We start from the raw sequence: 27,609 nt of genomic DNA on the forward strand, positions 1-27,609 counted from the left end.
TACAACGCAGGCCTGAGATTCATCCATTCACACACACGTTCACACACTGATGGTGGAGGCTGCCATGCAAGGCCCCACAACCTGCTCATCAGGGACAGTTAGGGGTTCAGTGTCTTCCTCAAGGACACTTCGGCATGTTCTCTGGAGGAGCCGGGGATCAAACCAGCAACGCCCTGCTCTACCTCCTGAGCCCCCTTCCTTCAATATATTGTGACTGGGTGTCTGGTGAGCAAGCATAAACAGGAGGGTTGAGGCATCTGAATCGCCACCTCACAGCCAGCCAGCCAGGTATGACAGGGGTATTGCTGATCCGGTCTCTGCAGTGCATGGCCGTGTATTCACATCTCGAGGGAAATCCGTTCTGGAGATGTGGGGGAAATAGGACCGGTACTGCAACAGGATCTACAACTACTACTACCACTTTCGGCTGCTCCCGTTAGGGGTCGCCACAGTGGATCATCCGTTTCCATCTCTTCCTGTCCTCTGCATCTTCCTCTGTCACATCGGCCACCTGCATGTCCTCCCTCACCACATCCATAAACCTCCTCTTTGGCCTTCCTCTTTTCCTCTTCCCCGGCAGCTCCATATTCAGCATCCTTCTCCCAATATAGCCAGCATCTCTCCTCCACACATGCCCAAACCATCTCAATCATGCCTCTCTTGCTTTGTCTCCAAACCGTCCAACCTGAGCTGTCCCTCTAATATACTCGTTCCTAATCCTGTCCTTCTTCGTCACTCCCAATGAAAATCTTAGCATCTTCAACTCTACCACCTCCAGCTCCGCCTCCGTCTTTTCACCAGTGCCACCGTCTCCAAACCATATAACATAGCTGGTCTCTGTAAATCTTCCCTTTAACTCTTGCTGGTACCCTTCTGTTGCAAATCACTCCTGACACTCTTCTCCACCCACTCCATCCTGCCTGCACTCTCTTCTTCACCTCTCTTCTGCACTCCCCGTTACTTTGGACAGTTGACCCCAAGTATTCAAACTCATACGCTTTCTTCACCTCTACTCCTTGCATCCTCACCATTCCACTGTCCTCCCTCTCATTCACGCATATGTATTCCACCTTGCTCCGACAGACTTTCATTCCTCTTCTCTCCAGTTCATACCTCCACCTCTCCAGACTCTTCTCCACCTGCAACTTACTCTTGCTATAGATCTATAGGTCATCTGCAAACATCATAGTCCACGGAGACTCCTGCCTGATCTCGTCCGTCTACCTGTCCATCACCATTGCAAACAAGAAACGGCTCAGAGCCGATCCTTGATGTAATCCCACCTCCACCTTGAACCCATCTGTCATTCCAACCACACACCTCACCACTGTCACACTGCCCTCATACATATCCTGCACTACTCCTACATACTTCTCTGCAACTCCCGACTTCCTCATACAGTACCACACCTCCTCTCTCGGCACCCTGTTGTATGCTTTCTCTAAATCTACAAAGACATAATGTAACTCCTTCTGGCCTTCTCTATACTTCTCCATCAACACTCTCAAAGCAAACATCGGACTTCAAACCATCAAACCAGTACGGCAACAGGATAATTCCAGAGTATTCTAATGGGGATAATCGGTATACTGAGATCAAGACCCCCAATGTGTTAGATGTGTCAAAGTGATGTCACCACTTCATCTCTTCCTAAGAACCCAACGCCCACCTCCCTCAGAAATGACGCTCCAAACTTTGCCAGTGTGTCCCCTCCTACAACCACAAGCCTGGCGCGGTTCACATCAAAGATTCCTAACAAGGGGCGCCCCGGTGGCTCGCCTGGTAGAGCGCATATCACATAAGGCTGAGTCCTTACCACAGCTGCCTGGGTTCGAATCCGGCCCAGGCCTTTTGCTGCACGTCATCCCCTCTCTCTCCCCTGCCTTTCCTGTCTCTCTCAACTATCGCTATGTAATCCATCCATCCCTGCATTATCCAAACCGCTTATCCTGCTCTCAGGGTTGCGGGGATGCTGGAGCCTATCCCAGCAGTCATTGGGTGGCAGGCGGGGAAATAATCTTAAAAGAAAAAAAAATTCCTATCAACTGTAGAGACAAATTAACCCCTAATGACTCCACTTTTCATGCTGCCAGCCTGAAATCAGCTATTATATACAACAACATGGCTTAATCTCCATTGTAGGAAGGAGGTAATCAATCAAGCTGTCACTAATCACGCTGATTACTGCATGCTGAAAGAGGCAAAGAAAAAAAAAACAAACCCCAAAACAACAGAAGTCACCCACTTCCCCGAAAAACAAAACCACAAGTCGAGCTCACACTTTTAGCTTAGCCACTAGCTGCTGGGCCCTTCAGTCAGGATAACCTTTCTGGAGCCAGCATCTCTGGGCTGTTAAGTCCCAGCTGAGACTCCGGAGATGTCTGCAGACACTGTGGCTGAATGAAGGCTCAGTGGAGGAGCTGGAGCTGCTGGGACGGCTGGATGGGAGAAGGCGCATTAGCGTAAGGCTGAGCTGCTCTGAGAGGTTGTTAAAATTCCAGTGCCAGGGCCCCGCGTGGCTTGCTAATAAGGGCCGGCTTTGTGCCGAGGGCCGGAACGACCGGCGGCCCCGGCGAAGCCAGTCAAGTGACAAGAGATGGCATGGGGGGGGGGGGGGGGTCGGTCACGCCACTCGGAGAACAAACACAGCCCTATCTGTCTGTCCGTCCGGGGGGACTGCGGGCTCCCTCCTCTGCCTTCAATGGAGCCAGAGATACAAGCCAGAGCTTGAACACGACGCAGCAATCTGTGTGGCCATCTCCTCTTTCTGTCCATCTGCTTGCCTGTCTGGGCCCCATGCGTGTGAGCCGGGGATAAGAGGTGTCAGAGTGCATACAGGTGCACGTGATGGCGTCAGCATGTGTTGAGCGGTGAAATGCACGTGTGGCTATATCTCATCCCCCTCCATCTCCCCTCCCCACCCCACAGTTTGTTCATCTGGTTTGTTTGCCTGGCGGTGAATGCACGCCTGTGTGTGAGTTCCCTGTCCTCTCCATCTCCTCTCCATCACCCCGTCCTCCCCATCTGTTACCATGTCTGTTCGAATGGCTTTGTTCACTGTTAGCGCGTAAATAGAGCAGACAAAGACGGCAATGTGTGCAAGCAGGGTAAACATGAGGTTCTGCGTGTGCTGACAGAGAAAAAGGGGGAAAATGCAGGGAGCAGGGTGTGGGGGGGTGACGGGGGGTGCACTGAGATTCACTGAAGATTATTTTCTTCCTGAATTCGACAGCGGCTATGTCGGCTAGCTGGCTGGAAATGTGCCTCTGCTCTAGCAGCATGTCTCTCTGTTGAGTCCCTTAATGAGCTATGGACAGTGCCGGGGGCCAACTCGCGTACATAGTCCACTGCATGACATAGCATGAGACCCCCACCCCCCGCCTCCCTCCCTCCCCTCACTGTCAAACCAATCCTTCCCTTGCATAAAGATGGCAACATCTACCCCCCCCATCCCCGAGACACACACACACACACACACTACACCCTCCTATCATGCCAATTCTGATCTGTGGCCGCTGGAGCCATGTGAGGTTAGCCCGCAATCATCCCCGGAAACATGTCTCGTCCCATGGCGCATGGACAGATCCGGACTGACACACTCACTGAGTCAAGACGATGGCCGTGGCATCATTGAGGACGCTCTCTCCGAACAGCAGGGCGTGCAGATCCGGGTCCACACGCAGCTCTGAGAGGAGGCCAAGCACGGATACTGTAAGACGAGACAAGAGACATCAATGCGATTAACGCTGATGGTTTGAGATGAAGGAGAAGAGCAGAGATGAACAGAGAAATAAGTGTGGTGGAGGGGCTTCATGAGCTAGTGACCCTAGCTTGGATCCTGGCTCCACTGCGTGTAGTTTGCATGTTCTCCCATGTTTGGTGACTTGGAGACTATGATTTGCAACCTGTCCGAGGTGTCCCCCTGCCTTCCCACCCAACGCTAACGGCGATGTGCTGGGACGGTGCAACTCTGAACTGGATTAAGTAGATATAGAATACAAATCAGGAGTCAGGAACATTTATTTGTCGTTTCATTCCATGTACTGAAAGGAAATACTGCTTCCCCCAGCCCACAGCAGTGCAAAGACAAAAACACATATCCAAACTACAAGAACACATCCAAACTGCAAGAACACATCCAAACTACAAAAAAAACCAAACAAACAAACAAAACTAAAACGCACATACATCCAACATATCCATTTTTTTTAGGATGACTGTGGGGACTGCCGGTCTGCATGGGCTAGCAGTTAGCTTAGCCTGCCACGCTTCCACGACCTGTCCGACCGCCCGAGGAGGTCCAGGCAGGACCGTAGTCTCTCGGCCCTGCCGACGCGGCAGACCAAGCTCTCCCAGCCGATGCAGCGCCAGCTCTCCCAGTGATCAAACGAAGACACACTTATGCCCCGTTTCTACTACTGGTACCGGCTCAACTCGACTCGACCCGACTCGCTTCTGTGTCGTTTTCCATTACCGTAACAACCTCGATAGACCCCGGCGTGGATTTTCGGGTCTACTTTTTTTTTTTTTTACACTTTCAAAATGTGCTTTTACGATAACTCCGCTTTGACGTTAAACATGCCGGGTGATATTCCATGCGCGCATTGATGACGCAGTGACGCAAAATGACGCAGTAATGCGTTTCTCTGACCAGTCGTTGATATGGGTACGCTCCAGCTTTTTTTGGGGGACTCTCGACAAAGGTGGTACCAGGAAAATGGTAACAGTTACCAAAATGCCGGTGCTTTCCAGTAATGGAAAACGGAAAAAGGTGCGAGTGGAGTGGAGTTGAGTTGAGCTGGTACCATTGTAGTGGAGAACGGGCATTAGACGCAGACAAAAACACCGCATGGACGGTACTGGGCGAGACTGCCGCAAACGTGAATTCACGCCGCCATCTTCCCACCCCGGAAGCGGAATAAATGAATGAAGCGGAAACTGAAAGACTGAATAGACCACGGCACTTCCGCGTTCGAACGTTAGAGCGGGGGGGGGGCGCTAGAGGGGGATAGAAGCCGGCAAGTTTGAACACGGTTTAAATGGCTATGTCGCTACGTTGGCTGCTGCGGACAAGAACCGATATTTGCGAAAAATTTGGAGTATCGGTGGCCAGTGTCCTTTCAATCGAACAGGGGAATGGGTTAATAACCCCACTCAATGGCCAGATGTGTCTTATGGCGACATCTACAATTACCTCAACGAGTCTCCAGGTAGGCAAACATTGATTTCTGTTAGCCTAGATAACTCGGCTACATCTCGTTCAATGTAGCTAGCCTATTACACTGACTAAATTCGTTTTCCCATCTGGACCCACTGATCTATTGGCATTCTAACTTGACATTTTGGTGATTATAAAATGTAGAATAGACGTAACCTATTATTAGCTAGTTAAACTAGCTAACATTACCAGTGATGAAGTGCAGACCGCAGATGTAAACACGTTTGCTGTCAGGATCCCAAAGTTGTCCATCCTTGTCTTTCCATCTGATCGCCTGGAGCCATTTCAATCGTTTTTCTCTCCTTCTGCCTTTTAGGCAATACAAAAAAAACGAATATTTGGGTTGTTTTTCTTGTTAACATTACAGTCCACCACACAGCAACTTTTGGGCATCGTAGCTACGGCTAGGCTGCGTATCTAATACAGTGCGGCTTGGCATCTTGGGTTTTCTATCCCTCTCTCCTGGCGTCCTGTTGTCAAGTTACCCGGAAGTGTTCCGGTGGTCTATAGAATCAGTATTCTACTTCTGCTCCCAACAGCAGTGGTGTTAATGTAATTATGTCAGCCACTGGTAGAAATAGGCAAGGGGAATCAACGGCAAGGGCGTCAAAATAGTGACAATTTATTGAAAACGTCCAGCGTGGTGAAAGTACTAGAGGACTTATGATGACGTTGAAGACACGACTATCAAAACATAAACAAGACAAAGACCATTTAAACCCCAGGAGGAGACGATATGCAATGTAGTGACGGACCATTTAAATGTCTGCATTAGAGAAAGGACAGAGAGAGTGTTAATGCTTTTGTTTTCCTTTTAACGAGCGAAACAGATATCACAAGAGAGTTTTAGTCAGTCGACTGAAAAATGGCCCTCGCAAAACATAAAAACGAACCTCAGCCTAACAGCTTTAATAAACCATTTTGGAACTGCAGCTGGGTCTGTGCAACAATGCCAGGGTTAATAAGTGCGATAGGAATGTGTGTGTGTGTGTGTGTGTGTGTGTGTGTGTGTGTTTGAGTGAGTGAGTGAGTGAATGCACAGGAAACATATGAACACCATTTTTGCCCATTGCGTGGTTTTTTCCGTCAACGTGCACTCTGTCGGTTCTTTTTTTAGCCTGGCAGCTTCCACATGGGTGTGTTTCAGCAGGCTCTAACTGCACCACAGCACACGTTACAACCAACGCTCACAGAGGCACAAGTGAGTTCTAGGTTTCTAGATTATCAATCTGTATTCATACTGCAGTCGCTGCTACCAGAGGAAAGGCAGACAGACAGACAGGCAGGCAGACAGACAGTTTTCCATGGTCATGGAATAATTGTGCTAATGAGAAGTGCGAGGGAAAAGAAATGGGAGAAATTAAGGAGAGCAGGTGCTCAAGTGAAGACAGATATCGCTCAGTTTCCTATCTGCCAACCCCCTCATAGAAAATACATAAATCAAGAAATATTTATGATGTAAATGATAGATTATGGCTTTGGGAATCTCTCGCACTGTGGAAGACTGGCTATATTATGATGCTAGTGAGCTGGAACACAGTGACAGGCCCATTACAGCAGAGTTACGTGGACTGTATTCGTACAACCCTTCAGGATCCAAAACACATAACATAACAAACTTAAAGACAAACTGTGGAAAACCAACATCAACATTAAGAAGTGAGGGAAATGGTTTAAAAGATGAAACAAACGCAATAGATGATTAATGGAATATGTGAAGGGCCAATGAGTAAAAATGGATCGTAAAGCCTTATTTTTATATACGAGAACTGTTTGTTATGAAGCATTGGATAAGGATATTCCACATTCCCGATTCCATCTCCCACCTTGGGACCGCCACAGGCACCTGAAACGAGGACCTGCGTGGGAAACAGGAGTGCACAGATTCGCCCAGCAGCAAAGACAAAGATGAGGATTTGCTGTGCGGAGGAGTTTATCAGTCACCTTCGGAGTAGCAGATAGCCAAGTGCCCTGAAACTAAATTAAAATTGTCAAAAATTGTTGCTTCTATTCAGGAAAGTCAACAATAGGCCCTTTTCAACAACATGGCCAATGTACTTCCACATCACCAACGTGAAGGGAAGCATGGTTGTCCACGTTGCACGCAAATTTAAAAAGCCAACTTTTTGTCACTTTCAATTCTGCATGTGATCAATTATTTTGTGTTTCAATGTAGCGTATAACACAATGCAGGTGTCGTCATTGATATACTATCTTCATGTTTCTGTTGTCAGACATGGATGTCTATAAAAAGGTGATTTGATCGAGGGTCACAAAATGCTAACTGGCTAATCAAGGTTATGGCAATTTCAGGGCTGTTAGCATTTTGTGACCCTCGATCAAATCACTATTTTTCTAGCCGCGCAGTCGCCTGACAACAGAAACGTGTTGTCAGTGACAGAACCTGTATTGTGGTTAGATGCTATGCTGAAACACAACGGACAGGAATGAAGGCGACAGACAGACTTGGCTTTTTAATATTGCGGACAATGGGGAGAAATGATCTTTACCTGGCTATGACGAAGCGGAAGTACGCTGGCCATGTTCGAGAAAAAGGTCTATTGTGCAAAAACCACCTTCTCAAGCACCGCAGAGAGAAACGGCGGGTTTGCAGAAACAGGTGGTTTGCAATGAATAAATAAATAAATCCATCCATCCATTATCCAAACCGCTTATCCTGCTGTCAGGGTCGCGGGGATGCTGGAGCCTATCCCAGCAGTCATTGGGCGGCAGGCGGGGAGACACCCTGGACAGGCTGCCAGGCCATCACAGGGTGGAACAAGTAAATAAACAAACAAACAAATAAATAATCCCAAGAGGAGTTGGACTATTGCAGGTTTTACAGCGTGACGGAGCAGAAGCCGTGGCATTGAGACATGAACAGACAGGTCACTGGGCATGTGCAGACCGCTCTTCGTGATGTGGACGGTGGTATGGCACTAGTGTGCAGCTCCTCCAGCAGGTGCAGAGGGCGGAGCAGATGATAGAGTAAGGCAGAGTAGAGGGACAGACAGAGATAAATAATTCACCATCAAGGGGTGCAATGTCCAACCCTGAATCCATGACCTTGTTAACAAGGATTTTTTTTAATCTTATTATTATTTTTTAATTAAAGAGCACCAGAACCCAGAATCAGAATCATGTTTATTGGCCATGTAGGGTTCGCTACATGGAATGTGACTAGTTTTGTGGCTCTCTCAGTGTACATAACATAGTATAACATCACTATAAACAAGGCTGGATTACAGACTGGGCATGCCAGGCGAGTGCCCTGGGGCCCCGGACCACGAGGGGCCCCAAAAGGTCAGGGGTTTTGTGTTCACGTATAGTAGGGATCCCCAGTCATACCCTACAAGGGACGTTTGTTCCAACCTTGCATCATGATGCAGGGCCCAGGCTAGTTAGTCCATGGGCCAGACGATATTTCGGTACACTCAAGGTGGCAAAACTTACTTGTAATTTTTGAAAGGATCCATGTCTGTAGATGATATTTTGGTATGATAACCATTCCTGAGTGGCAGCTGTATCACAGTTATCAGCTCATGAAGTTAACCACCCGCTAAACTAAATTGCATTTTAGACGCTGGTGCATATCCTGGTTTAGCCTCATGGTCAGGACATTTTTCAATGTTCTATAATATTGTCTTTGGTATCATTTTAAAGGGGACCTTCTTAGCTTTCATTCAAGCCCTGTTGTGGATATTTCTCACAAATATAGAGGTCACTTGAGCTCTTCAGCCCGTCAATAACACACATCTTTCTGCAATGTTCGCCTAAACTATGTACTTTCTTTTAGCCCTGTGGCATCTAGGAATATCAGGGACACAAAACACAAAAACTGGGATACTCACAGGACTGTAAAGATTCAGGAAATGTATAATATACCCATACTATTTCATTGTGTGAGGTGATTGTGAGCCTTAAATGAGAACTAGACCAAAGCCAGGTAGGTCACAAACTGGTCTCTATACATTTGTTTAAATACACAATCAAAATACATGATAAAAAGGAATACCATAGTGAGGTAATGAACTATTTTAATATTTTAAACAACATTGACATTTACATATACTTAGTCAATGATACATGTAATCCCATATCATTAGTGGGTATATGTAATGGTAATGGGTAGGGTAATGGGTATATGTGAATATGGTTACATTATTGTTATCAAGCTCTGGGTAACCAAGTCCAGAATCAACATCCTGTGCATCAATAGACTACTACCACAGTAATACCATCAGAATCATCACACTGTCATTCATCAAACGGCTCGTTTCTCTCATCATCTGACTCCCCAAGTTCAAAGTCCAGTTCTGGACCATCCTGCTGTTTTTGGTTACTGCAGGTCTGTAACCTGCACATGTCTGTGCATGGAAGTCCATTTGACAGGCACATGCAGCTTGGCATTTTGCATGAATGCACACACTTGCATGTTAGCATTTCCAAGACCACATCTGGTGCAGGTGGGGAGCGCATCCAGTAAATGGCCAGCTTGCCTTCATCGTCTGTCCATCCATACTCAGTAGGGCTTGGCACCACAGGGTTAGCCTGCAGACAGCACTTCCATATTGCTGCCTGATAGTTGGCTCGTTGAACATGCATAAAGAGACAGTCTCTACATGGTGGCAGCTGGCTGGACTCAACCTCTCCCCTTTTGGTGCAGAAGAGCTGGTAACGCAGTTTGTTCACCTCAGCAGTGCTGCTATTAGCAACATACATCCGACAGGTGAACTGCTCAATTTTCTGGAACAGCTCATCACTCACATTCCATGTCTGTCCCAGTTGACTAAAAGTCTCTTGGCAGGAAGTGTGCTTTCTCACTATCTTCAGGGCATTCAGCTTCCCTCGACCAGCGAATGCACTGACAGTGTCGCAGCCGGTGAAGGCATGTAAGCCAATTAGGCTGTCACAGATGCTGTCTCCAAGTGAACTTGCCAGTTTGGTGATGTCGACAAACTGTGTGCGGTTCTGAGTCCCACACTTCTGGTAGATGGGACAGGTGATGTCCTTCTGGACGCCAAGACAAAGCACCATGACATCAGTATCCTCAGCTGTGATGATAACTGACTTTGAGCCCGCATTAGCTGCATGCAATGCATGCAGGAGCAGACGGGTGTCAGCTTTTTCATGTGTGGAGTGCAGTTCTGCTGCTTCCTCACACCCATCTTCTGTCAACTTGTAGCAGGTTTCCTCACAGGTCATGTACAACACCTTGCCATGCAGCATAGCTCTGTATCGTGGGAGTTTCCACTCTTCCACCAGAAACTTGATGAGACTGGTCTTGTTGGAGGAACTGCACAGAAATTTTCTCCACTGCTGGACGTGGTGTCCCCCTGCAAGATTCTTGTACTGGAGAGTGATGTCTCCACCCCGGTTCAGTCGTTCAGCATCTTTGATCGAAGTCTGGTGATAGACATCAAAAACAACATCAATCCTCCCACTCTGTGCTCCCTCATGGAGGACCTGGGTCAAGGCTGACTCTGCCACCTGTGCAAAGGTTTTGTTGTTGCCATTCATTTTTTGGACCAGGCTCATCCCATCAATGATGGAAGTAGATGGGATTGGGATGTCTTCTGCAGGAGATACATTCTTTTCAAGCTCTCTGGCAAGTGCAGCCTTGTTTGTTTTTCGTAAGGACCCATCAGCATTTGCCAGTGCCCATGGTAGTGGGCCCAATGGGTAGGCAAGGACATCCTTCAGATTCACCTTCCTGCTTTCAGCCACCAGGATCATGTGACTGAAAAGGTTTCTATCTGCCTTCAGAACCACATCCTGTGCTTTCTTTCCATGAGCTTGTTTTGTGCTGACATTGGAGAATGTTTTCAGACTTTGCTTGGTCATCTTGTCGTGGAATTTCACAGGTGGTGGGTCTGCATCTAACCTTGTTTGCTGGAATGCTTGGTAGGCCTCTTCTCCTTTCTCAAGAGCTCTCAAGAGATCTATGGTCACATCAGGTGGAGCCATGTTGCCAGTGGAGAGGCTAACCAAACCAATCTCATCAGGGGACATAGGATTGGTTTGGTTAGCCTCTCAGTTATTCTCCATAAGGTCCATGAGAGACTGGACATCTGCTTCATCTCTCTTGATCCTTGGACTCTGTAGATCTGGATGAGACCATTTGCACCTGCCTTGACCTGTCAGGTCTCTCAGCTGTCTGAGGTACATGCTTCTATACTCAGCTGTGAGATAATATTTGGTCACAGCTCCTGGCTTCAAGCTGAATCCCTTTGTCCCTCCAGCTGTTTGGGTGTCTTTGTTCACCGTGTCTTCTATAGCTTGGTCAACAGGGATTCGGCCAAAGGGATTGGTGGAGCCCAGTTGGACTGAGAAACCTCCTTCCATGAATTCTGTGTACACATCTGGGTGTGTGATGGGCAGCTCAGACATCTGGGCGTAGTAGTAGGGGAGGTAGCGTGCATAATTCATCCTGTCATAAGCAAAGCACCATGGGATTATTGCTCGAATGCTAGCCAAGTGTAGCATCCAGTCTCCCTCTCTGGATGCTCGGATGAGCCCCAACAAGATTTCAACCATGTCCAAATAGGACATCCAGAAGTTCGAGAGGCTGCCGTTTCCACCTCTAAGGAACTCACGGTAGACTTCAAATAGATCCATGATGCGTGTACAAGAGCTGTTCTCGAGGACCTCCTTCAAAGCATGTTGTGAGACTTCTTTCCCAAGGCTGTCAATGGTCTTCAGTGTCTCATTCAGGTGAACCATGTCATTCCTGTGAGTTTCTTCCAACCAGGAAAGGAAACCATTCAAGGTCAGTCGCATGAGAGCCTCATACAGGAGCTTGTGTAGTCGCACTGCCCTGTTGTACTTGCGGCCATCCATAACACCAGCAATTGAGCCTTCTGCAATCATGCCAGACTCAATGCAGAGGTCTTTGAGTCCAGCATCTTGGAAATGCTCTCCTATTATTGCCAGCAGTGTGCAGATGGTGTGGAATACCCCAAGCCTAACGATGATATCATGGAACTTGTCATGGTGTTTCCATATGATCTCGACAGCCTTCGCATACAGGGCTTGGTCAAAGACACAGACAATCTTCCTCAGGCCTAAGCACTGCATGATGCTCAGTGACTGGTTAAGCACCTCGTTGGCAGTAGACATTTGTGTCGCTGGAGCATTGATGGTAGGCAGATAGCCTATATTGTCGGGGATGACCGTCATCTCTCCTCGAGTCAGGATGTTGAAGCCTGTCCAGCTGCTGACTGACTGTTCTTCTTGTTGTGACATGCGTGCTAGGACACAAAGAAGGTTTTTCTCTCTGGCAAGCTTAGTATTGGCTGCAGTATCGGCATCTGACTTTTTGCTTTGTGGTGGCCCTACCCGTTGTCCAGCATTGTAAGTTGGTAACATTGGTGGGGGTCCATCAATGCTTCTCTTCTTTGTTTTGGGAACAGTGGGCATGGGTTGGACAGGAAGTGGGTTGACTGGCTTTGCTTGCACAGCAATCCCATTGACTCTGTGAGATGTTCCCTCACCACTGACAGTTTCTTCAAGACGGTCGATATTGTCCCAGGCTAAAGTTGTGAATATGCCAGGATGGATGTTAGCTGGAAGGGCAATGCCACTCCCTGATGATGAGAGTTTCTGGAGACACAGGGCAGTGTTGATCTCTTCCATCTGTGAATAGGACACACTGTGACCAAGTCGGTTGAGGATGTTTATCAACTCTACATTTCCTGTCAACGTTTTGACACTGAATGGCAGAACAATGTGCTTGGAAGGCTTGGTATTTCCACATGTCACTGCATATACTATGTCATGGCCAAATGACTGCAGAAGGCACTGCACTCTCTGGGATGCATGATCAGGATCATTTGAGCCTGTGAGTAGAGAGTACAGGAAGATAATGAGCGACTCTGGAATGGTAGGACATTCTGCTTCTGGTTTGACTTCAGGTGGCCAGGTTTGAGGAACATCTTGACTTTTAATGTCTGCTCTCAATTTGATGGCTGCTTTGGCTATAACATCTTGTGCACTGACACTTTTCAGGGTCTGCAGCTCCCTTTTGAGAGACTGATTTTCTTTGGCAAGTTCCCTCATGGACAAGTTATCGGGATAGAGGAGGAATTTTCCTTTCTCATCAGGGAATATCTGCAAGGCTCCAGCAAACTCACTCTCCAGGTTTCGCCTTATGTGCTTCTTGGTTGATTCCTTGACTTGGGCAATGCCTTGGGAGTTCATTGAAGCTACCAGTCTAGAAGAGAGATCAGTCATTGTCATCACTTGAGGATTGCCAAAAAGCTCCATCCTGATGAAGAGGAACAGCTCGTTGTATGCCTTATTCACAGCAGCTTCATACTGGGCTGCAGCATCATCATCTTCATTGCTGGCAACCTCTCCTTTGGAAACCTCTTCTTTGGTGTAAAGTCTATAGCATGACCTGTGGTAGTGCCCTTCAGCTGCTACAAGGTCTCTACTCACAATGGCAAGGATTCTGCTGTCCCTTTTCTTTGTGGCTGCACTCCTGATCTTTGCATCAGCTCGCAGTTCTCGACACTGCACCAGTACTTCTCTCGTATTCTGTCTCTTGGAATATTTGCTGTTTTTCTGACAAAATATGCACTCTGCATCATAAGTCCTAGATGTACTTGGAGCATGTCGAGCTACTCTCTTAGATTGTTTCTCTTCAGCAGAGACACAACTTTTCTTTTCTTTTGCAAGGAGGCCATCAAGAATTTGCTTCATAGTGAAGATACTGCGACACTTTCTGTGGTAGTAGATTGCTGGAATCTGTCCCTCAGGAATGTCTTTTGCCAGTTTCAAAACTGGTGCATGATTTCGTATCTGAGCTGCCCTGAGCAGAGTTCTCCATGAGTCGACACTTTGTAGTGAAACCAGCTTATCTGTATCATCAGAACAGTGGATAATGCACTCCACCCGTGGGCGCTTTGGTATCGGGTAAAAACTTGCTTGTTCACCGGTGGCCATATTCAGTCAGTTTTCACCTGCCACATACAAACAAATACATGTAACTTAGGTGTATGAACACTACTAAAACAAAGTTTACTTTGCTTCACCAGCGTCATATTACCATTATTTATCTTACATAGCCACAAATAGATACATTACCTAGTTGCTATGCAACAGCTGTATTTTGTCCACATGAGGACGCTAAAATCAACACAAGATGAAAGTTCCTCGTAGCCACTTTAACTAATCATATTAACATATACATTAAAAGAACATGCTAACATTATGGGAAATTAGCTTACAATCTTCTCCAGAGTGAGACAAGAAGATAGATACCAGTTTCCTCTATATGTGTTTAGTAGAAAGCTATCTGGCTGCACGTTAGCCTAGCTTAGCACAATGAATGGAAGTACACAGTACTGGTTATCCTTGGTTGTTGGCCAACTAAGAACTGTCCCAGAGTTTAAGCTAGGCTAATCAGTACAAGGGGTGTTGAAATGCTATATTTGTAAAAATCTGGGCAAATACACAATCGTGAGAGGCACAGAAACAGGTTTCCTGAAAGAAAAATGAAATAGCTGCTCATTTGGAAAGGTTATCATGTATTATTTTACTTCTGTTAGTGTACCAAATAAAATGGCACCAGTGAAGTTGTGTCACCTTGGGTGATATCGATATCTGGTCTGACCCATGGACTAACTGGCTTTGGTCTAGTTAGTTTCTTAGTAATAATGCCCTTCTAATTTAAGGTTCACAATCACCTCACACAATGAAATAGTATGGGTATATTATACATTTTCTGAATCTTTACAGTCCTGTGAGTATTCCAGTTTTTGTGTTTTGTGTCCCTGATATTCCTAGATGCCACAGGGCTAAAAGAAAGTATATAGTTTAGGCGAACATTGCAGAAAGATGTGTGTTATTGACGGGTTGAAGAGCTCAAGTGACCTCTATATTTGTGAGAAATATCCACAACAGGGCTTGAATGAAAGCTAAGAAGGTCCCCTTTAAAATGATACCAAAGACAATATTATAGAACATTGAAAAATGTCCTGACCATGAGGCTAAACCAGGATATGCACCAGCATCTAAAATGCAATTTACTTTAGGGGGTGGTTAACTTCATGAGCTGATAACTGTGATACAGCTGCCACTCAGGAATGGTTATCATACCAAAATATCATCTACAGACTTGGATCCTTTCAAAAATTATAAGTAAGTTTTGCCACCTTGAGTGTACCGAAATAGGAAATTTTGGGCTCTAGCCCATGGACTAAGTGTCTATTGATGTGGGGGCCCAGAGCTACAGTCTCTACTGATGCAGGGCCCCAAGCTACAAAGTCTCTGTTGATGCGGGGCCCAATGGACGTACGTGCCCCGGGGCCCCCTGGTGGGTTAATCCGGCCATGACTACAACACAACAATCTTCAGATATATACACAAGGATTGACTTATACAGGTGAAATAGGAGGCGACAAGGTGCAATGGTGCAGAAAAACATTCAAAAACTAGAGCTGGCAGGGGTACCAAGTCATTGCAATATTTAAAGGAAGTATTTTTCTACAACATATGTCTGGTATAATAATATTTGGCCAAGACACATTTCAAAACGTCATATAGAGCTTGTGGGCCGCCTCTCCTCCACTTGTGTTTTGCCTGTTGGCGCTCGCTCCTCGTGGTAATGCCAAGCCGAGGAGACGACAGCAAAAGATGCTCAGTCTGAAGCTCTGGGAGCTCTCTTGTTCAAGAAGAAGAGGTGGAACCAAGCGTCCGGTAAAAGGTATCGAGACAGAAACCGAGAGAGAGATTGGAAATGGTTTTAAACTGATACTCACTTCATCCCTGATTCTGCATGAAGTTCTGCCCCAAGGAACAGAACCAAAACCAGGAGCTGAACACCAGCGAAACTCATACAAATAAACCGAAGCCCAGAGGAAGCAGGATGTCTGCATTTAACCAATTTTGCCTCTAATCAAGCAGGGAAAGTTCCAGATAAGCTCTTCTCCATCTTATCTCTGTCTGCTACAGCAATACTCACATAATGTACAGGAACGTTAATTGAATTTATTCGTTCATTTAACAAGTGGTTATCCGGTATAATAGCCGTGACGTCACCAGTTAACAGTCACCAGCTTTATTCAGTTCAGTACAACGCTGCTTCACAGTTTTAACAGATCACGACACGCTAAAGTGGACCAGCGGTTGGAAGTTTCCCGTTTCTCGCCAGCTTGCGTTTGCTTTTCTTACTGTGTGCCATCGATCTCGTCTGTCTGATTCTGAGTCATAACACTTCAGTAGGAACGTCACAGCGTGGCACTGCCACCTTATTTTCTGGTTCCCACAGAAGGTTTAATCAGTTCATCAGTTATTGAGAGAAACGTTTCATCCCTCACCTAAGTGACCTCTTCAGTCTCAACTGACTGCAGGGACCCCCACCCTGACAAACAGTACAGCGGCACCACCACCGCAACCAACCACCAGTTTGATATGCAAATATGGGCGTGACAATTAACTACAGTTACAATGGCCATATATATATAGATATATATATATAGATATAGATATAGAGATATAGATAGATATATAGATATAGATATATATAAATAATGTATGTAAGTTTTCATGTTTATCAGTATGTACTCCAAGGCATGGCTGTTTTCAGTTACAGATAGAGTGCTGCAGGTATTTTTATCCAGTTCATGTCAAGTGTGTGTGTGTGTGTGTGTGTGTGTGTGTGTGTGTGTGTGTGTGCGCGTGAGGATGCAGTGCTGACTGCAGAGCGAGAGCTCAGCTAGGATGCTGGCAGTCTTCAGAGGGTGCTGGAGGGTAAAGGGGAGATTACAGCTAAGATGCTGCAGCTGATTAAAACATCCAAAAGGAGCCAATTAAAGTCTAATGCGGAGCCAACCGAGGGCTGCGAGCCCCGCGCTTTAAATAAATAATACCGACTCCTTCTCCCAGGGCTCGGCAGCAACAAAGCTGAATTTCTCTTTGGCCATCCACCCTGTGTGCTCCTCGCTCGCACACAGGTGCCCCTGGCACGACAACATTTACCGGAAACGGAGGTAAAGACAGATGATGGGTGGAGCTGCTGTCGATAGGATACACATTATGGTGTTTGTGTGTATTCGTATTTACCACTGCCTGTATGGCACACACACACAGACACACACACAAACACACACATACGGTACACTCAGCAAAAGGAACAGAAAGCTTTCAGTGACCCTGTCCGCCGCGTGGGTTACATCACCGCGGAGGCCTGGTGTACGTGAAGATTCAAGGCCCTAAAAATAGATATTGATCTTTTCTTCTTTCTTTAATATGGTGCGGTGAGTATCATGAGGGGCGAGTTGGGCAACACCGCTGTAGGATTTGTGCGAAGCTGCAGCACAACAGAGCTACGAAACACAGACGGGAGAAGAAAATGAGAGCGGAAACGTGGCTCCTCTAACATGTGACGTGCATGTTGTCTGAGGGAACATGTTAACATCCTGCAAAGCAGCGGAGAGAATGATCCAATTAGCATAATCAATTTAAAAGACAAACATAATGAGTGGGACAGCTGGGCACTGCACTTTGATTTTCTCATCGGTAGTGAAAAGCCACCGCACAGATTACGAGTGTAATCGAAATGTAAACTGACACCTTCACAAATGTTGTGTGCATGTTACTCAAATGAGAAAACTGTACTTATATCATATAGCCAATTTCCTACATAAAAAAGCATTGCCATGTCAGGAATCAGGAACACTTTATTTGTCATTTCACTTCATGTATTTGTATACATGAAATGAAACGAAATATCGTTTCCTCCAGCCCACAGTAGTGCAACACAAAGACAAAAACACACATACAAAAACTACAACACATATATCCAAACTAGAATCAATATATCCAAACTAGAACACATATATCCAAACTAAGAACACATATAGCCACACTAAGAACACATATATCCAAACTAGAATCCATATATCCAAATAAGAACAAATATAGCCACACTAAGAACACATATATCCAAACTAGAAGACAGATTTCAAAACTAAACACATATATCCGAACTAAGAACACATATTTCCAAACTAAATGCATATATCGAAACTAAGAACACATATATCCACACTAAGAACACATATATCCAAACAAAGAACACATACATCCAAACTAAGAACATGTGGTATATCCAAACTAAACACATATATCCAAACTAAGAACACATACATCCAAACAAAGAACACATATATCCAAACTAAGAACATGTAGTATATCCAAACTAAGAACACATATATCCAAACTAGAATCAATATATCCAAACTAGAACACATATATCCAAACTAAGAACACATATAGCCACACTAAGAACACGTATATCCAAACTACACACATATATCCAAACTAGAATCCATATATCCAAATAAGAACAAATATAGCCACACTAAGAACACATATATCCAAACTAGAAGACAGATTTCAAAACTAAACACATATATCCGAACTAAGAACACATATTTCCAAACTAAATGCATATATCAAAACTAAGAACAGATATATCCACACTAAGAACACATATATCCAAACAAAGAACACATACATCCAAACTAAGAACATGTAGTATATCCAAACTAAACACATATATCCAAACTAAGAACACATATATCCAAACTAAGAACATGTAGTATATCCAAACTAAACACATATATCCAAACTAAGAACACATATATCCAAACTAAGAACATGTAGTATATCCAAACTAAACACATATATCCAAACAAAGAACACATATATCCAAACTAAGAACACATATTCACACTAAGAACACACATATCCACACTAAGAACACATATATCCACACTAAGAACACATATATCCAAACTAAACACATATATCCAAACTAAACACGTATCCAAACTAAACACATATATCCAAACTAAGAACACATATATCCAATCTAAGAACACATATATCCAAACTAAGAACACATATATCCAAACTAAACACATATCCAAACTAAACACATATATCCAAACTAAGAACACATATATACAAACTAATAACACATATATTCAAACTAAAAACACATATATCCAAACTAAGAACACATATATCCAAACTAAGAACACATATATCCAAACTAAACACATATATCCAAACTAAGAACACATATATCCAAACTAAGAACACATATATCCAAACTAAACATATCCAAACTAAACACATATATCCAAACTAAGAACACATATATACAAACTAATAACACATATATTCAAACTAAGAACACATATATATCCAAACAAAGCAACAAGTGCTTTGCTGTACAAGTTTAAAAAACAAAAACAAAAAACTTGGTTTTAGCTTTAGTTTATTTTTAGTTTAGTTTATTTCTCATGCTGGAACATAAATACTGTAACTTTATAATTTCATATTTTTAGGTTTTAAATTAATCTGTTATGTCTTGTTCTTTGCTTTTTTGAGGCTGAACTGATGCCTAAGCATTTCATTGCCCGCCTGCCGGCCACGCTGTATTGCTGTGCATTTGATAAATTAAACAACTTGAATTAAAGTAATGAAAAAGAATTTACTGTGAGTATGCACAGGAAAAGTGTGTGTGTGTGTGCATGATTATACTTTTATTTTGAATAAGTTTTATTGTAAATATATATGAGTTTTTTGTACTAGATGCTGCTGTAAGCTGTGATTCCCTCCTCATTCTCAGTTTCATCTCTGTTCTCCCATTAACCCTCAGCAGTTTGAGTTGAAAGATCAATATGAGTTATATTGCTATAATGAAAAAAGAAAAAAAAACACTGACGGTTACTTTCCTAGGCTTTATGTAACACAGAAAGGAGCTCGAAGTCTGACCTCGCCACTTGAGTCAGAAATGTGCATGTGCACGGCTCGTCTGCAGGCAAATCTGTGGCTGCGGTGCAGAGATGAGCACAGGGAAACAAGTCTTGACTCATTTACTGCAACTGAGTCGCCCAGCACACCACCAACCACCGAGAAGAGCAGTGTGGTGAGCTCCACAGAGGGTTCATCGGGAGTAACAGCGGGCAGAAGATGCTGCACACACACACACACACACACACACACACACACACACACACACACACACACACTTCCTCTTCCTCAGCAGAGACAGGCAGCTAAGTGCTGACACTGACTGACAAGGTGAGCATTGACAGTGATGATTTAGTGACAGTCCTGTCAGAGTATGAACTATACAACATATCAGCTGCGGCATTGTTGTCTTTGCGTTTCGCTACGGGCCTGTTCATTAACCGAGAAGAGACCCGCGTGGGAGTCACCGGAGTCAGTTAAAACGTTCCCAACCCGGGCTTTCAAACCCGGCTTTGCCCCGTCTCGTTTTAATGTTTCTTAAAAGGCCGGCAGAAATAAGTTGTAAAAGCATCTCACCCCCCCCCCCCAAATTAACTCTCCGCTCTCCAACTCCACAGCATCTGTACTGAGAAAGTCTGAGGGAAATAATTGTTCAAAGATTGCGGGGGGGGGGGGCTTCTCTTCAGCAATAAAATAAAATAAATAAATGAAATATTCTTTTAGAAGAGTCGCTGAATAAAAAAAAAGAAAAAAAGAAAAAAAGAACGAAAATGAGGAAAAAATAGCAGCGATGCAAGAAATCTGTCTCACACGGCAGAGCGTTCGGAGGAAGTCTTGGCCAGGTTTCAAACAAGAAAACCAAAATTAGCATAGAACAGAAATCAGCAAAATGTTGAAATGTTACAAAGCCAAAGAGAGAGAAGGTGAGAGAGAGAGAGAGAGAGAGAGAGAGAGAGAGAGACGAGAGAGATGAGAGAGAGAGACGAGAGAGAGAGAGAGATGAGAGAGAGAGAGATGAGATGAGCGAGAGCGAGAGACAGATAAGAGTGAGATGAGCGAGAGTGAGACAGATAAGAATGAGATGAGCGAGAGCGAGAGACATAAGAGTGAGATGAGCGAGAGCGAGAGACAGATAAGAGTGAGATGAGTGAGAGAGAGAGAGATAAGAGTGAGATGAGCGAGAGCGAGAGACAGATAAGAGTGAGATGAGCGAGAGAGAGACAGATAAGAATGAGATGAGCGAGAGCGAGAGACAGATAAGAGTGAGATGAGCGAGAGCGAGAGACAGATAAGAGTGAGAGAGAGAGAGAGAGAGAGAGAGAGAGTGATACACAGGAGAAAAACACATGAAAATAGACAGGCAGATGCACAAAAAGACGACAGTAGCGGAGCGTCTGCAAAAGCTGGCGGTGTGGAAGCTGAGGTCAAACATAAATGGACAGCTAGATTCTAGTCAGTTAGACAGTCGTGGCTCTGATGACGTAATACTAACCATAATACAGTTTGTTTTGCAACACCTTGAAAACCTCGAGGCCTTTGTCAGACTGCTGTTTGTAGACTTCAGCTCTGCCTGTAACACCCGTCAGCCACACATCCTCCTCAGTAAGGCCGGAAAGAGGTCTGTTAACCCATACATCATCAGGTGCCATCGCTCCTTTTTTTTATCCTCCCCCCATTGAAAAAATATTATACTTAAGTTATACTTTTTAAAGAATGTACTAAGTACACTTTCATGTTCTTTGCACCTTTTTCGTCACCTTCAAGTATACTAAAGTGTACTCAACTACTCCTTGAGTACAACTTCAGTACTACTCGAGTATACACTTTTTAAAAGTACATTTTAAGAATATTTTAAATGAAGCACAAAAAGTAAAAGTATACTTGTACTAACTTTAGTATACATAGATTATATTTCTAATACACTAAAGGATACTACTTTTTCTCCCCAATTGTACTTTGCCAATTATCCCACTCTTCCGAGCCGTCCCGGTCGCTACTCCACCCCCTCTGCAGAGCCGGGGAGGGCTGCAGACTACCACATGCCTCCTCCGATACATGTGGAGTCGCCAGTCACTTCTTCTCAGATTCAACCTCAGATGCAGAAAAGGGGAATGATCATCCCTGAACCGGTAGGGGGGGGGGGGCTAAGAGTACATGTGTCACCATCTCACTATGCTGTGATTGCAAACATTCCCAAATCCTCTGTGAATAGTACACATGGCCATTCCAACTCTAGTTAATGGTCACACCCATATTTGCAAAGGAAACTGGTCGTTGGTTTCGGTTGTTACACAGCTGTGTTGTGTATAAGGGTGGGGATACCTGCAGTCAGTTTAGTCTGAAGAGGTCACTTACGCCCCTTTTCCACTCCATGGTACCGGCTCAACTCGACTCGACTCGCCCTTTTTTCATTTTCCGTTACTGGGAAGTACCGGCATTTTGGTAGCTGCTTCCACTTTTCTGGTACCCCCTTTGTCGAGGTTCCAAAAAGGCTAGAGCGGGTACCAAAATCAATGCAGACCTCTGATTGGTCACCGTGTCATCACCCAGCATTTTAAAATACCGAAGCGGTCGAAGCGGAGTTATCTTAAAAGTACATTTGAAATCCAAAAAAAAATAAAATAAATGACGACCAGCTACACTGTTATGGTAATGGAAAATGATACAGAAGCGAGTCGAGTCGAGTTGAGCCGGAAACCATGTAGTGGAAAAGGGGCATGAGATGACGGATGAAACATTTCTCTCAATAAACGTCGTGTCCCGATGAACTGATTCAACCTTCTTTGATTTTCTCCCCTGGATTATTGAGCATGCACCAAGACCAGAGTATATTACATTACGGAACATCCGCTTGGTCTGGTAGCATATCAGTAAAGTTAAAATCACAAATAAACAGACTGGTTCACACGGCAATGGAAGTGATGGGGTGAGGGAGCATCCCTGCCTCCAAATGCTCTTTGAGAAGACTATAGTTAAACAGGCCGGGAACATTATCGCTGACCCCTCTCATGTCCTGTCATCGGCGGCCACTCGGCGTTGAGTATGACTGTCCTCCTTCTAGTAGGTCCTGGTAATTCCATATAATTCTGTTATCCTCTTTCAATGCTGTGTTCTGTAAATTGTGTAAACACAACATCCATTGCACGTTGTCCGTCTTGGGGGAGAGAGCCCTCCTCCGTTGCTCTCCGTGAGGTTTCTTCCTGTTTTTTTTTCTCCCTGTTAAAGGTTTTTTTTTTTAGGGAGTTGTTCCTTATCCAATGCGAGGGTCTAACAAAAGGATGTTGTGTTGCTGTAAAGCCCCTTGAGGCAAAGTTGTGATACTGGGCCATACAAATAAACGAGGATGCTGATGTTGAACTTGAATAATGCAACGCATGTCAGGTTATCAGTCGGTCATCACCCACTTACTTACTCGATGTGCATGTTGCTACTAGCTAACTAACTAGCTAGCTAGCTAGCTACCATGAGTAAAAAACAAATGTCACTTGAGAGTTCCTTTGGACGAGGTCGGGAGGATAAAAGGTCTAACGATGATGATAATGCAGAGATAGCACAGGTCGAGACTGCAAAAAAAACAAAAACAAAAACAAACCTTCATTCAAAAGGAAATACAACGAGCAGTTCCTAAAATATGGCTTTATTGCGACCGATGACTCACATGTCATGACCGTCTTGTTGCAGGGAATCAAGCCCGGGGCTCCCACTGATTCAGTGATGGGTGAGTTGCAATGTTTAAAATGTTCATGGGAGGAAAATATGCAATGTGTTTAATATTCAAGCATTACTTAAATGTTATGGTGCTATTGACCCATAAATCTAACCTATATTCGAGTCATGATTACCCCCCCAGCCAGTCCACAAGAATATTGTCAATATTAAACTAGTCCACTGTGCAAAACACTCCGGGGACAGCTGTTTTAATTATTGTTCTAGTAACACCAAAATGAAGAAAAGAAATAAAGTCAGGGGTCAACATAACCAAGTATGGGTTGGGGGGGTAAGAAGCAATGGCAAGACTGCAGGCGTAGGGCTTGTTCTGACAGATCTGGCTCTTTGTTCCTTGACAGGTATAAAGCCCTTTCCTGCTCAGGGAGAAAATCTGGAGAGAGAGGGAGGTCGCCCTGGAGTCAGGATTTTCCCCTAACACCGGATTGTTCCATCTACCATAATGCCTGCCTGATGACAGCATGACATGACGCCCTCTCGCACCACAGACAGAGACAGAGAGAGACACCAGCTGTAGATTGGGATGGCTGTGTTGTCATGGCAACCCCGTCTCACAGCTGTCAAGTATTCATCAGTTTCCACAGTAACCCTGCAAGGTGGTGGGAGTAGACAATAATTTCAGACAATAATACAGCTGAAGGGGTCGAACGGAAGCCCAATTAAGACGTATTACCATGCTGCGGAGGTCCAGCAAAGGTTAAACTCACTGCCGCCCCAGGGTCAGTTAGCATGGAATTAGCCTGATGACTTTTAACAAATTAAGCCAGCAAAATATTGAAAGTGACACAACACCGCTGAGATTACCAGTTGGCAGGGAATAACTGGGTAGTGAAGATGGCTGCAGTGACAATTAAGTTCTTCACCAAAGTTTGGTCACAAGTTAAATGATTAAGTTAAACGAGTTGGGTGGCACGGCAACCCCATGTTTAGCGCTGTTGTCTCACAGCTAGAAGGTCCTGGGTTCGAACACCGGGGTTGTCCAGCCTTGGGGGTCATCCCAAGTCGTCCTCTGTGTGGAGTTTGCATGTTCTCGTGTCTGTGTGGGTTACCTCCGGATGCTCCGGTTTCCCCCACCATCAAAAAGACATGCATGTTAGGGTTAATACTGCTGTCTGTGCCCCTGACTGAGGCAGGGCAAGACGAACTGGAGTTGGTCCCCCGGGCGTTGCACGGCGGCTGCCCAATGCTCCTAGCTACACAGCTAGGATGGGTTAAATGTGGAGAAGAATTCCCCCACGGGGCTTAATAAAGTATATCAAATGCGGAAAAGTATTGGTGGTAGACGTCCAGGCTGCAATCACTTACACCAAATCTCACATCCCCTCATAACAAAGTCTCCCAAATCCTTTATGGATTCTGATACTTCTCAATAGCACAGTGTACACACAAGGCCGTGAGATTTCCAAGCAAACCCCAAAGTTGTAAAGAACAACTGCAGCTGCAGAGAAAGCCTTCCTTTGAAAAGTTAAGCAGGGCCTCCATTGACCAACCGTCTGTCGCTGGCTGTTAAAGTGGGGCATACTGCATAGCTCCACCATGTGACCTGGGCATTGTGCCTCTCTCTCTCGGAGATGGGTGATGGAGACTATGGCGGCTTGTCTAACACTAGCAATTTAAAAATCAATACATACAATGACGAGAAACAGGGCCACGCAGAAAAAAAAACATGCTGTGGAGACTCTTGTTCTTGACATAGTTCCTCATTGCATATCGGTTTGTATTTTTTGAGCACTGGTCATTGGTTTCTGTTGTCATGTTGAAGTTTGTATATTTCTGCTGCAATAAGAGAATAAGACAAAGCACATTATGGCAATTGTTGCATTGCCAGTGTGCCATTTAAATGGCTCCTACTCTGTGGAAAGATACAAAAGGCGACACCAACATACAGTACAACAGATTAAGAGAGGACGTTGTACTGGACCGTTGTGGTGAAGAGGGAGCTGAGCCGGAAGGCAAAGCTCTCAATTTACCAGTCAATCTTCATTCCAACCCTCACCTATGGTCATAAGCTTTGGGTAGTGACCGAAAGGGTGAGATCACGGCTACAACCGGCTGAGATGACTTTCCTCCATAGGGTGTCTGGGCTCAGCCTTAGAGATAGGGTGAGGAGCTCGGACATCTGGAGGGAGCTTGGAGTAGAGCCGCTGCTCCTTCGTGTCGAAAGGAGCCAGTTGAGGTGGTTCGGGTATCTGATCAGGATGCCTCCTGGGCGCCTTCCTTTGGAGGTTTTCTGGGCACATCCAACTGGGAGGAGACCCCGGGGTAGACCCAGAACTCGCTGGAGGGACTACATGTCCAATCTTACCTGGGAACGCCTTGGGATCTCCCCAGGAGGAGCTGGAGGGCGTTGCTGGGGAGCGGGACGTCTGGAGTGCCCTACTTAGCTTGCTGCCACCGCGACCCTACCCCGGAGAAGCAGCTGAAGATGAGATGAGATGAGACGAGACGAGATGAGATCAAGAGAGCTACATGTACCATAATAACTACTGGTGCAGGTGGTGATAGTTGCTCCTGCAGGATTGTTAGGGTTCACTATCCGCTATGCTACCGTGCGACTCTTGGACACAAGATGGATGCCACCTCAGTTAAAATGAGCGGCTTGTTTATCAAGTCCTCACCTTTAGCACGTTTCCTTAGACCTGTGTGGACAAAACGGCAATAAAAAAAAAAACAGAAAAGTGATTTGAATTCAGCCCCACACGAAAGCCCGGTTTTCACGCCAGTGAGGACTTCCCATCCATCTTCAGAGGTCTCCATTATTTCGGTGACAGCGCCGGCATCACAGGCTCGCGGGGGTTATGACGTGCATAAAGCCTTATTTCTCAGCACTAAATTATTCTGAGGCTCTCTGTGCATGCTAGTGTGTGTGTGTGTGTGTGTGTGTGTGTGTGTGTGTGTGTAATTGTGTGCGTGTGAGTGTGTGTTTGTTTGTGCATGGGTCTGAATGGGTTGCGTGTGTGGGTGATTTTGCTGCTTGTGGTCTCATGAATGCAAATACAGAGCCGCGAGAGACGGAAGGGTGAGGGTGGGGGGGTTAATGGCCTCTCAAAATCAGAAAGCAGGTACTCTACATTAGGATCGGGAAGATGGAGTCAGCCGGGGGGTGGGTGGGGGGTCTTGGCGTTTGGACCATCGACACCGCCCAGCGTGATTCTAATCAAAGTGATGAGAGAGCGCGCCGCGGTTGTCAGGGGTTTGAGCACAGCGTGACGGCAAACAAGACCGTCTGTCGGCATGGCACCCATGGTGTGATCCACGGCGCCTCTCCAACACGCGCCGAGATCAGCCACTTATCGGAATAAATAATTCATCACCAATTCAGGCCGTTAACATCGCCACTGTCGCAGAATCGCCGGATGGCTCATGACAACCGTCTCCACTGCTCTTGGATAACAGGGATCAAGCTGTGCAAAGGAGGCACAGAATTCACTACAGTTAAAGCTACCGAGAGGACATCCTGACATTGACTTTGCAATACATGGCAGGTTCTGTGTAACCTTAACTATCAAGTTCCACACATCCATCATAGTACAAGAGAGCAAAGAGGACAGCCGGGTAACACTTTCTATGAAGCGTTCATCTATAACGCCCTATAAGCATCTATAATGCCCTATAAGCATCTATAACGCCCTATAAGTCTCTATTGCATCTATAATGCCCATACTTTCCTATAATGTGTATTACAATGACTAACGGCTATGGCTAAAGACTGTGAAATAGCACTGAAGTGTCATTATGCATCGCTCCAAAACTCCAGCAAAACAAGTTGGCTATGATGCATTATGACATCTGACAGATAAACAGGCAAATGATGACATATTTGTAATGCATAAATCCGTTTTAAATTTACATAATGTATCATAAAGGCGGTTACAAGGTGTTGGGAGGGCGTATAC

At 45.2% G+C, this 27,609-nt stretch overlaps 1 protein-coding gene across 1 annotated transcript in view; it reads right to left on the reverse strand.

Annotated features, from left to right (window-relative positions):
* The window catches only part of LOC130130154 (sodium/hydrogen exchanger 9-like), a 162,885-nt gene that overhangs the window by 113,402 nt on the left and 21,874 nt on the right, over window positions 1–27,609 (reverse strand). The window contains exon 6 of the mRNA XM_056299891.1: window positions 3,604–3,709. Coding sequence (XP_056155866.1) covers window positions 3,604–3,709 — 106 coding nt within the window. The remainder of the gene's footprint in view (window positions 1–3,603; window positions 3,710–27,609) is intronic.

Source organism: Lampris incognitus, chromosome 19 (assembly GCF_029633865.1).
Source record: "Lampris incognitus isolate fLamInc1 chromosome 19, fLamInc1.hap2, whole genome shotgun sequence".
NCBI lineage: Eukaryota > Metazoa > Chordata > Actinopteri > Lampriformes > Lampridae > Lampris > Lampris incognitus.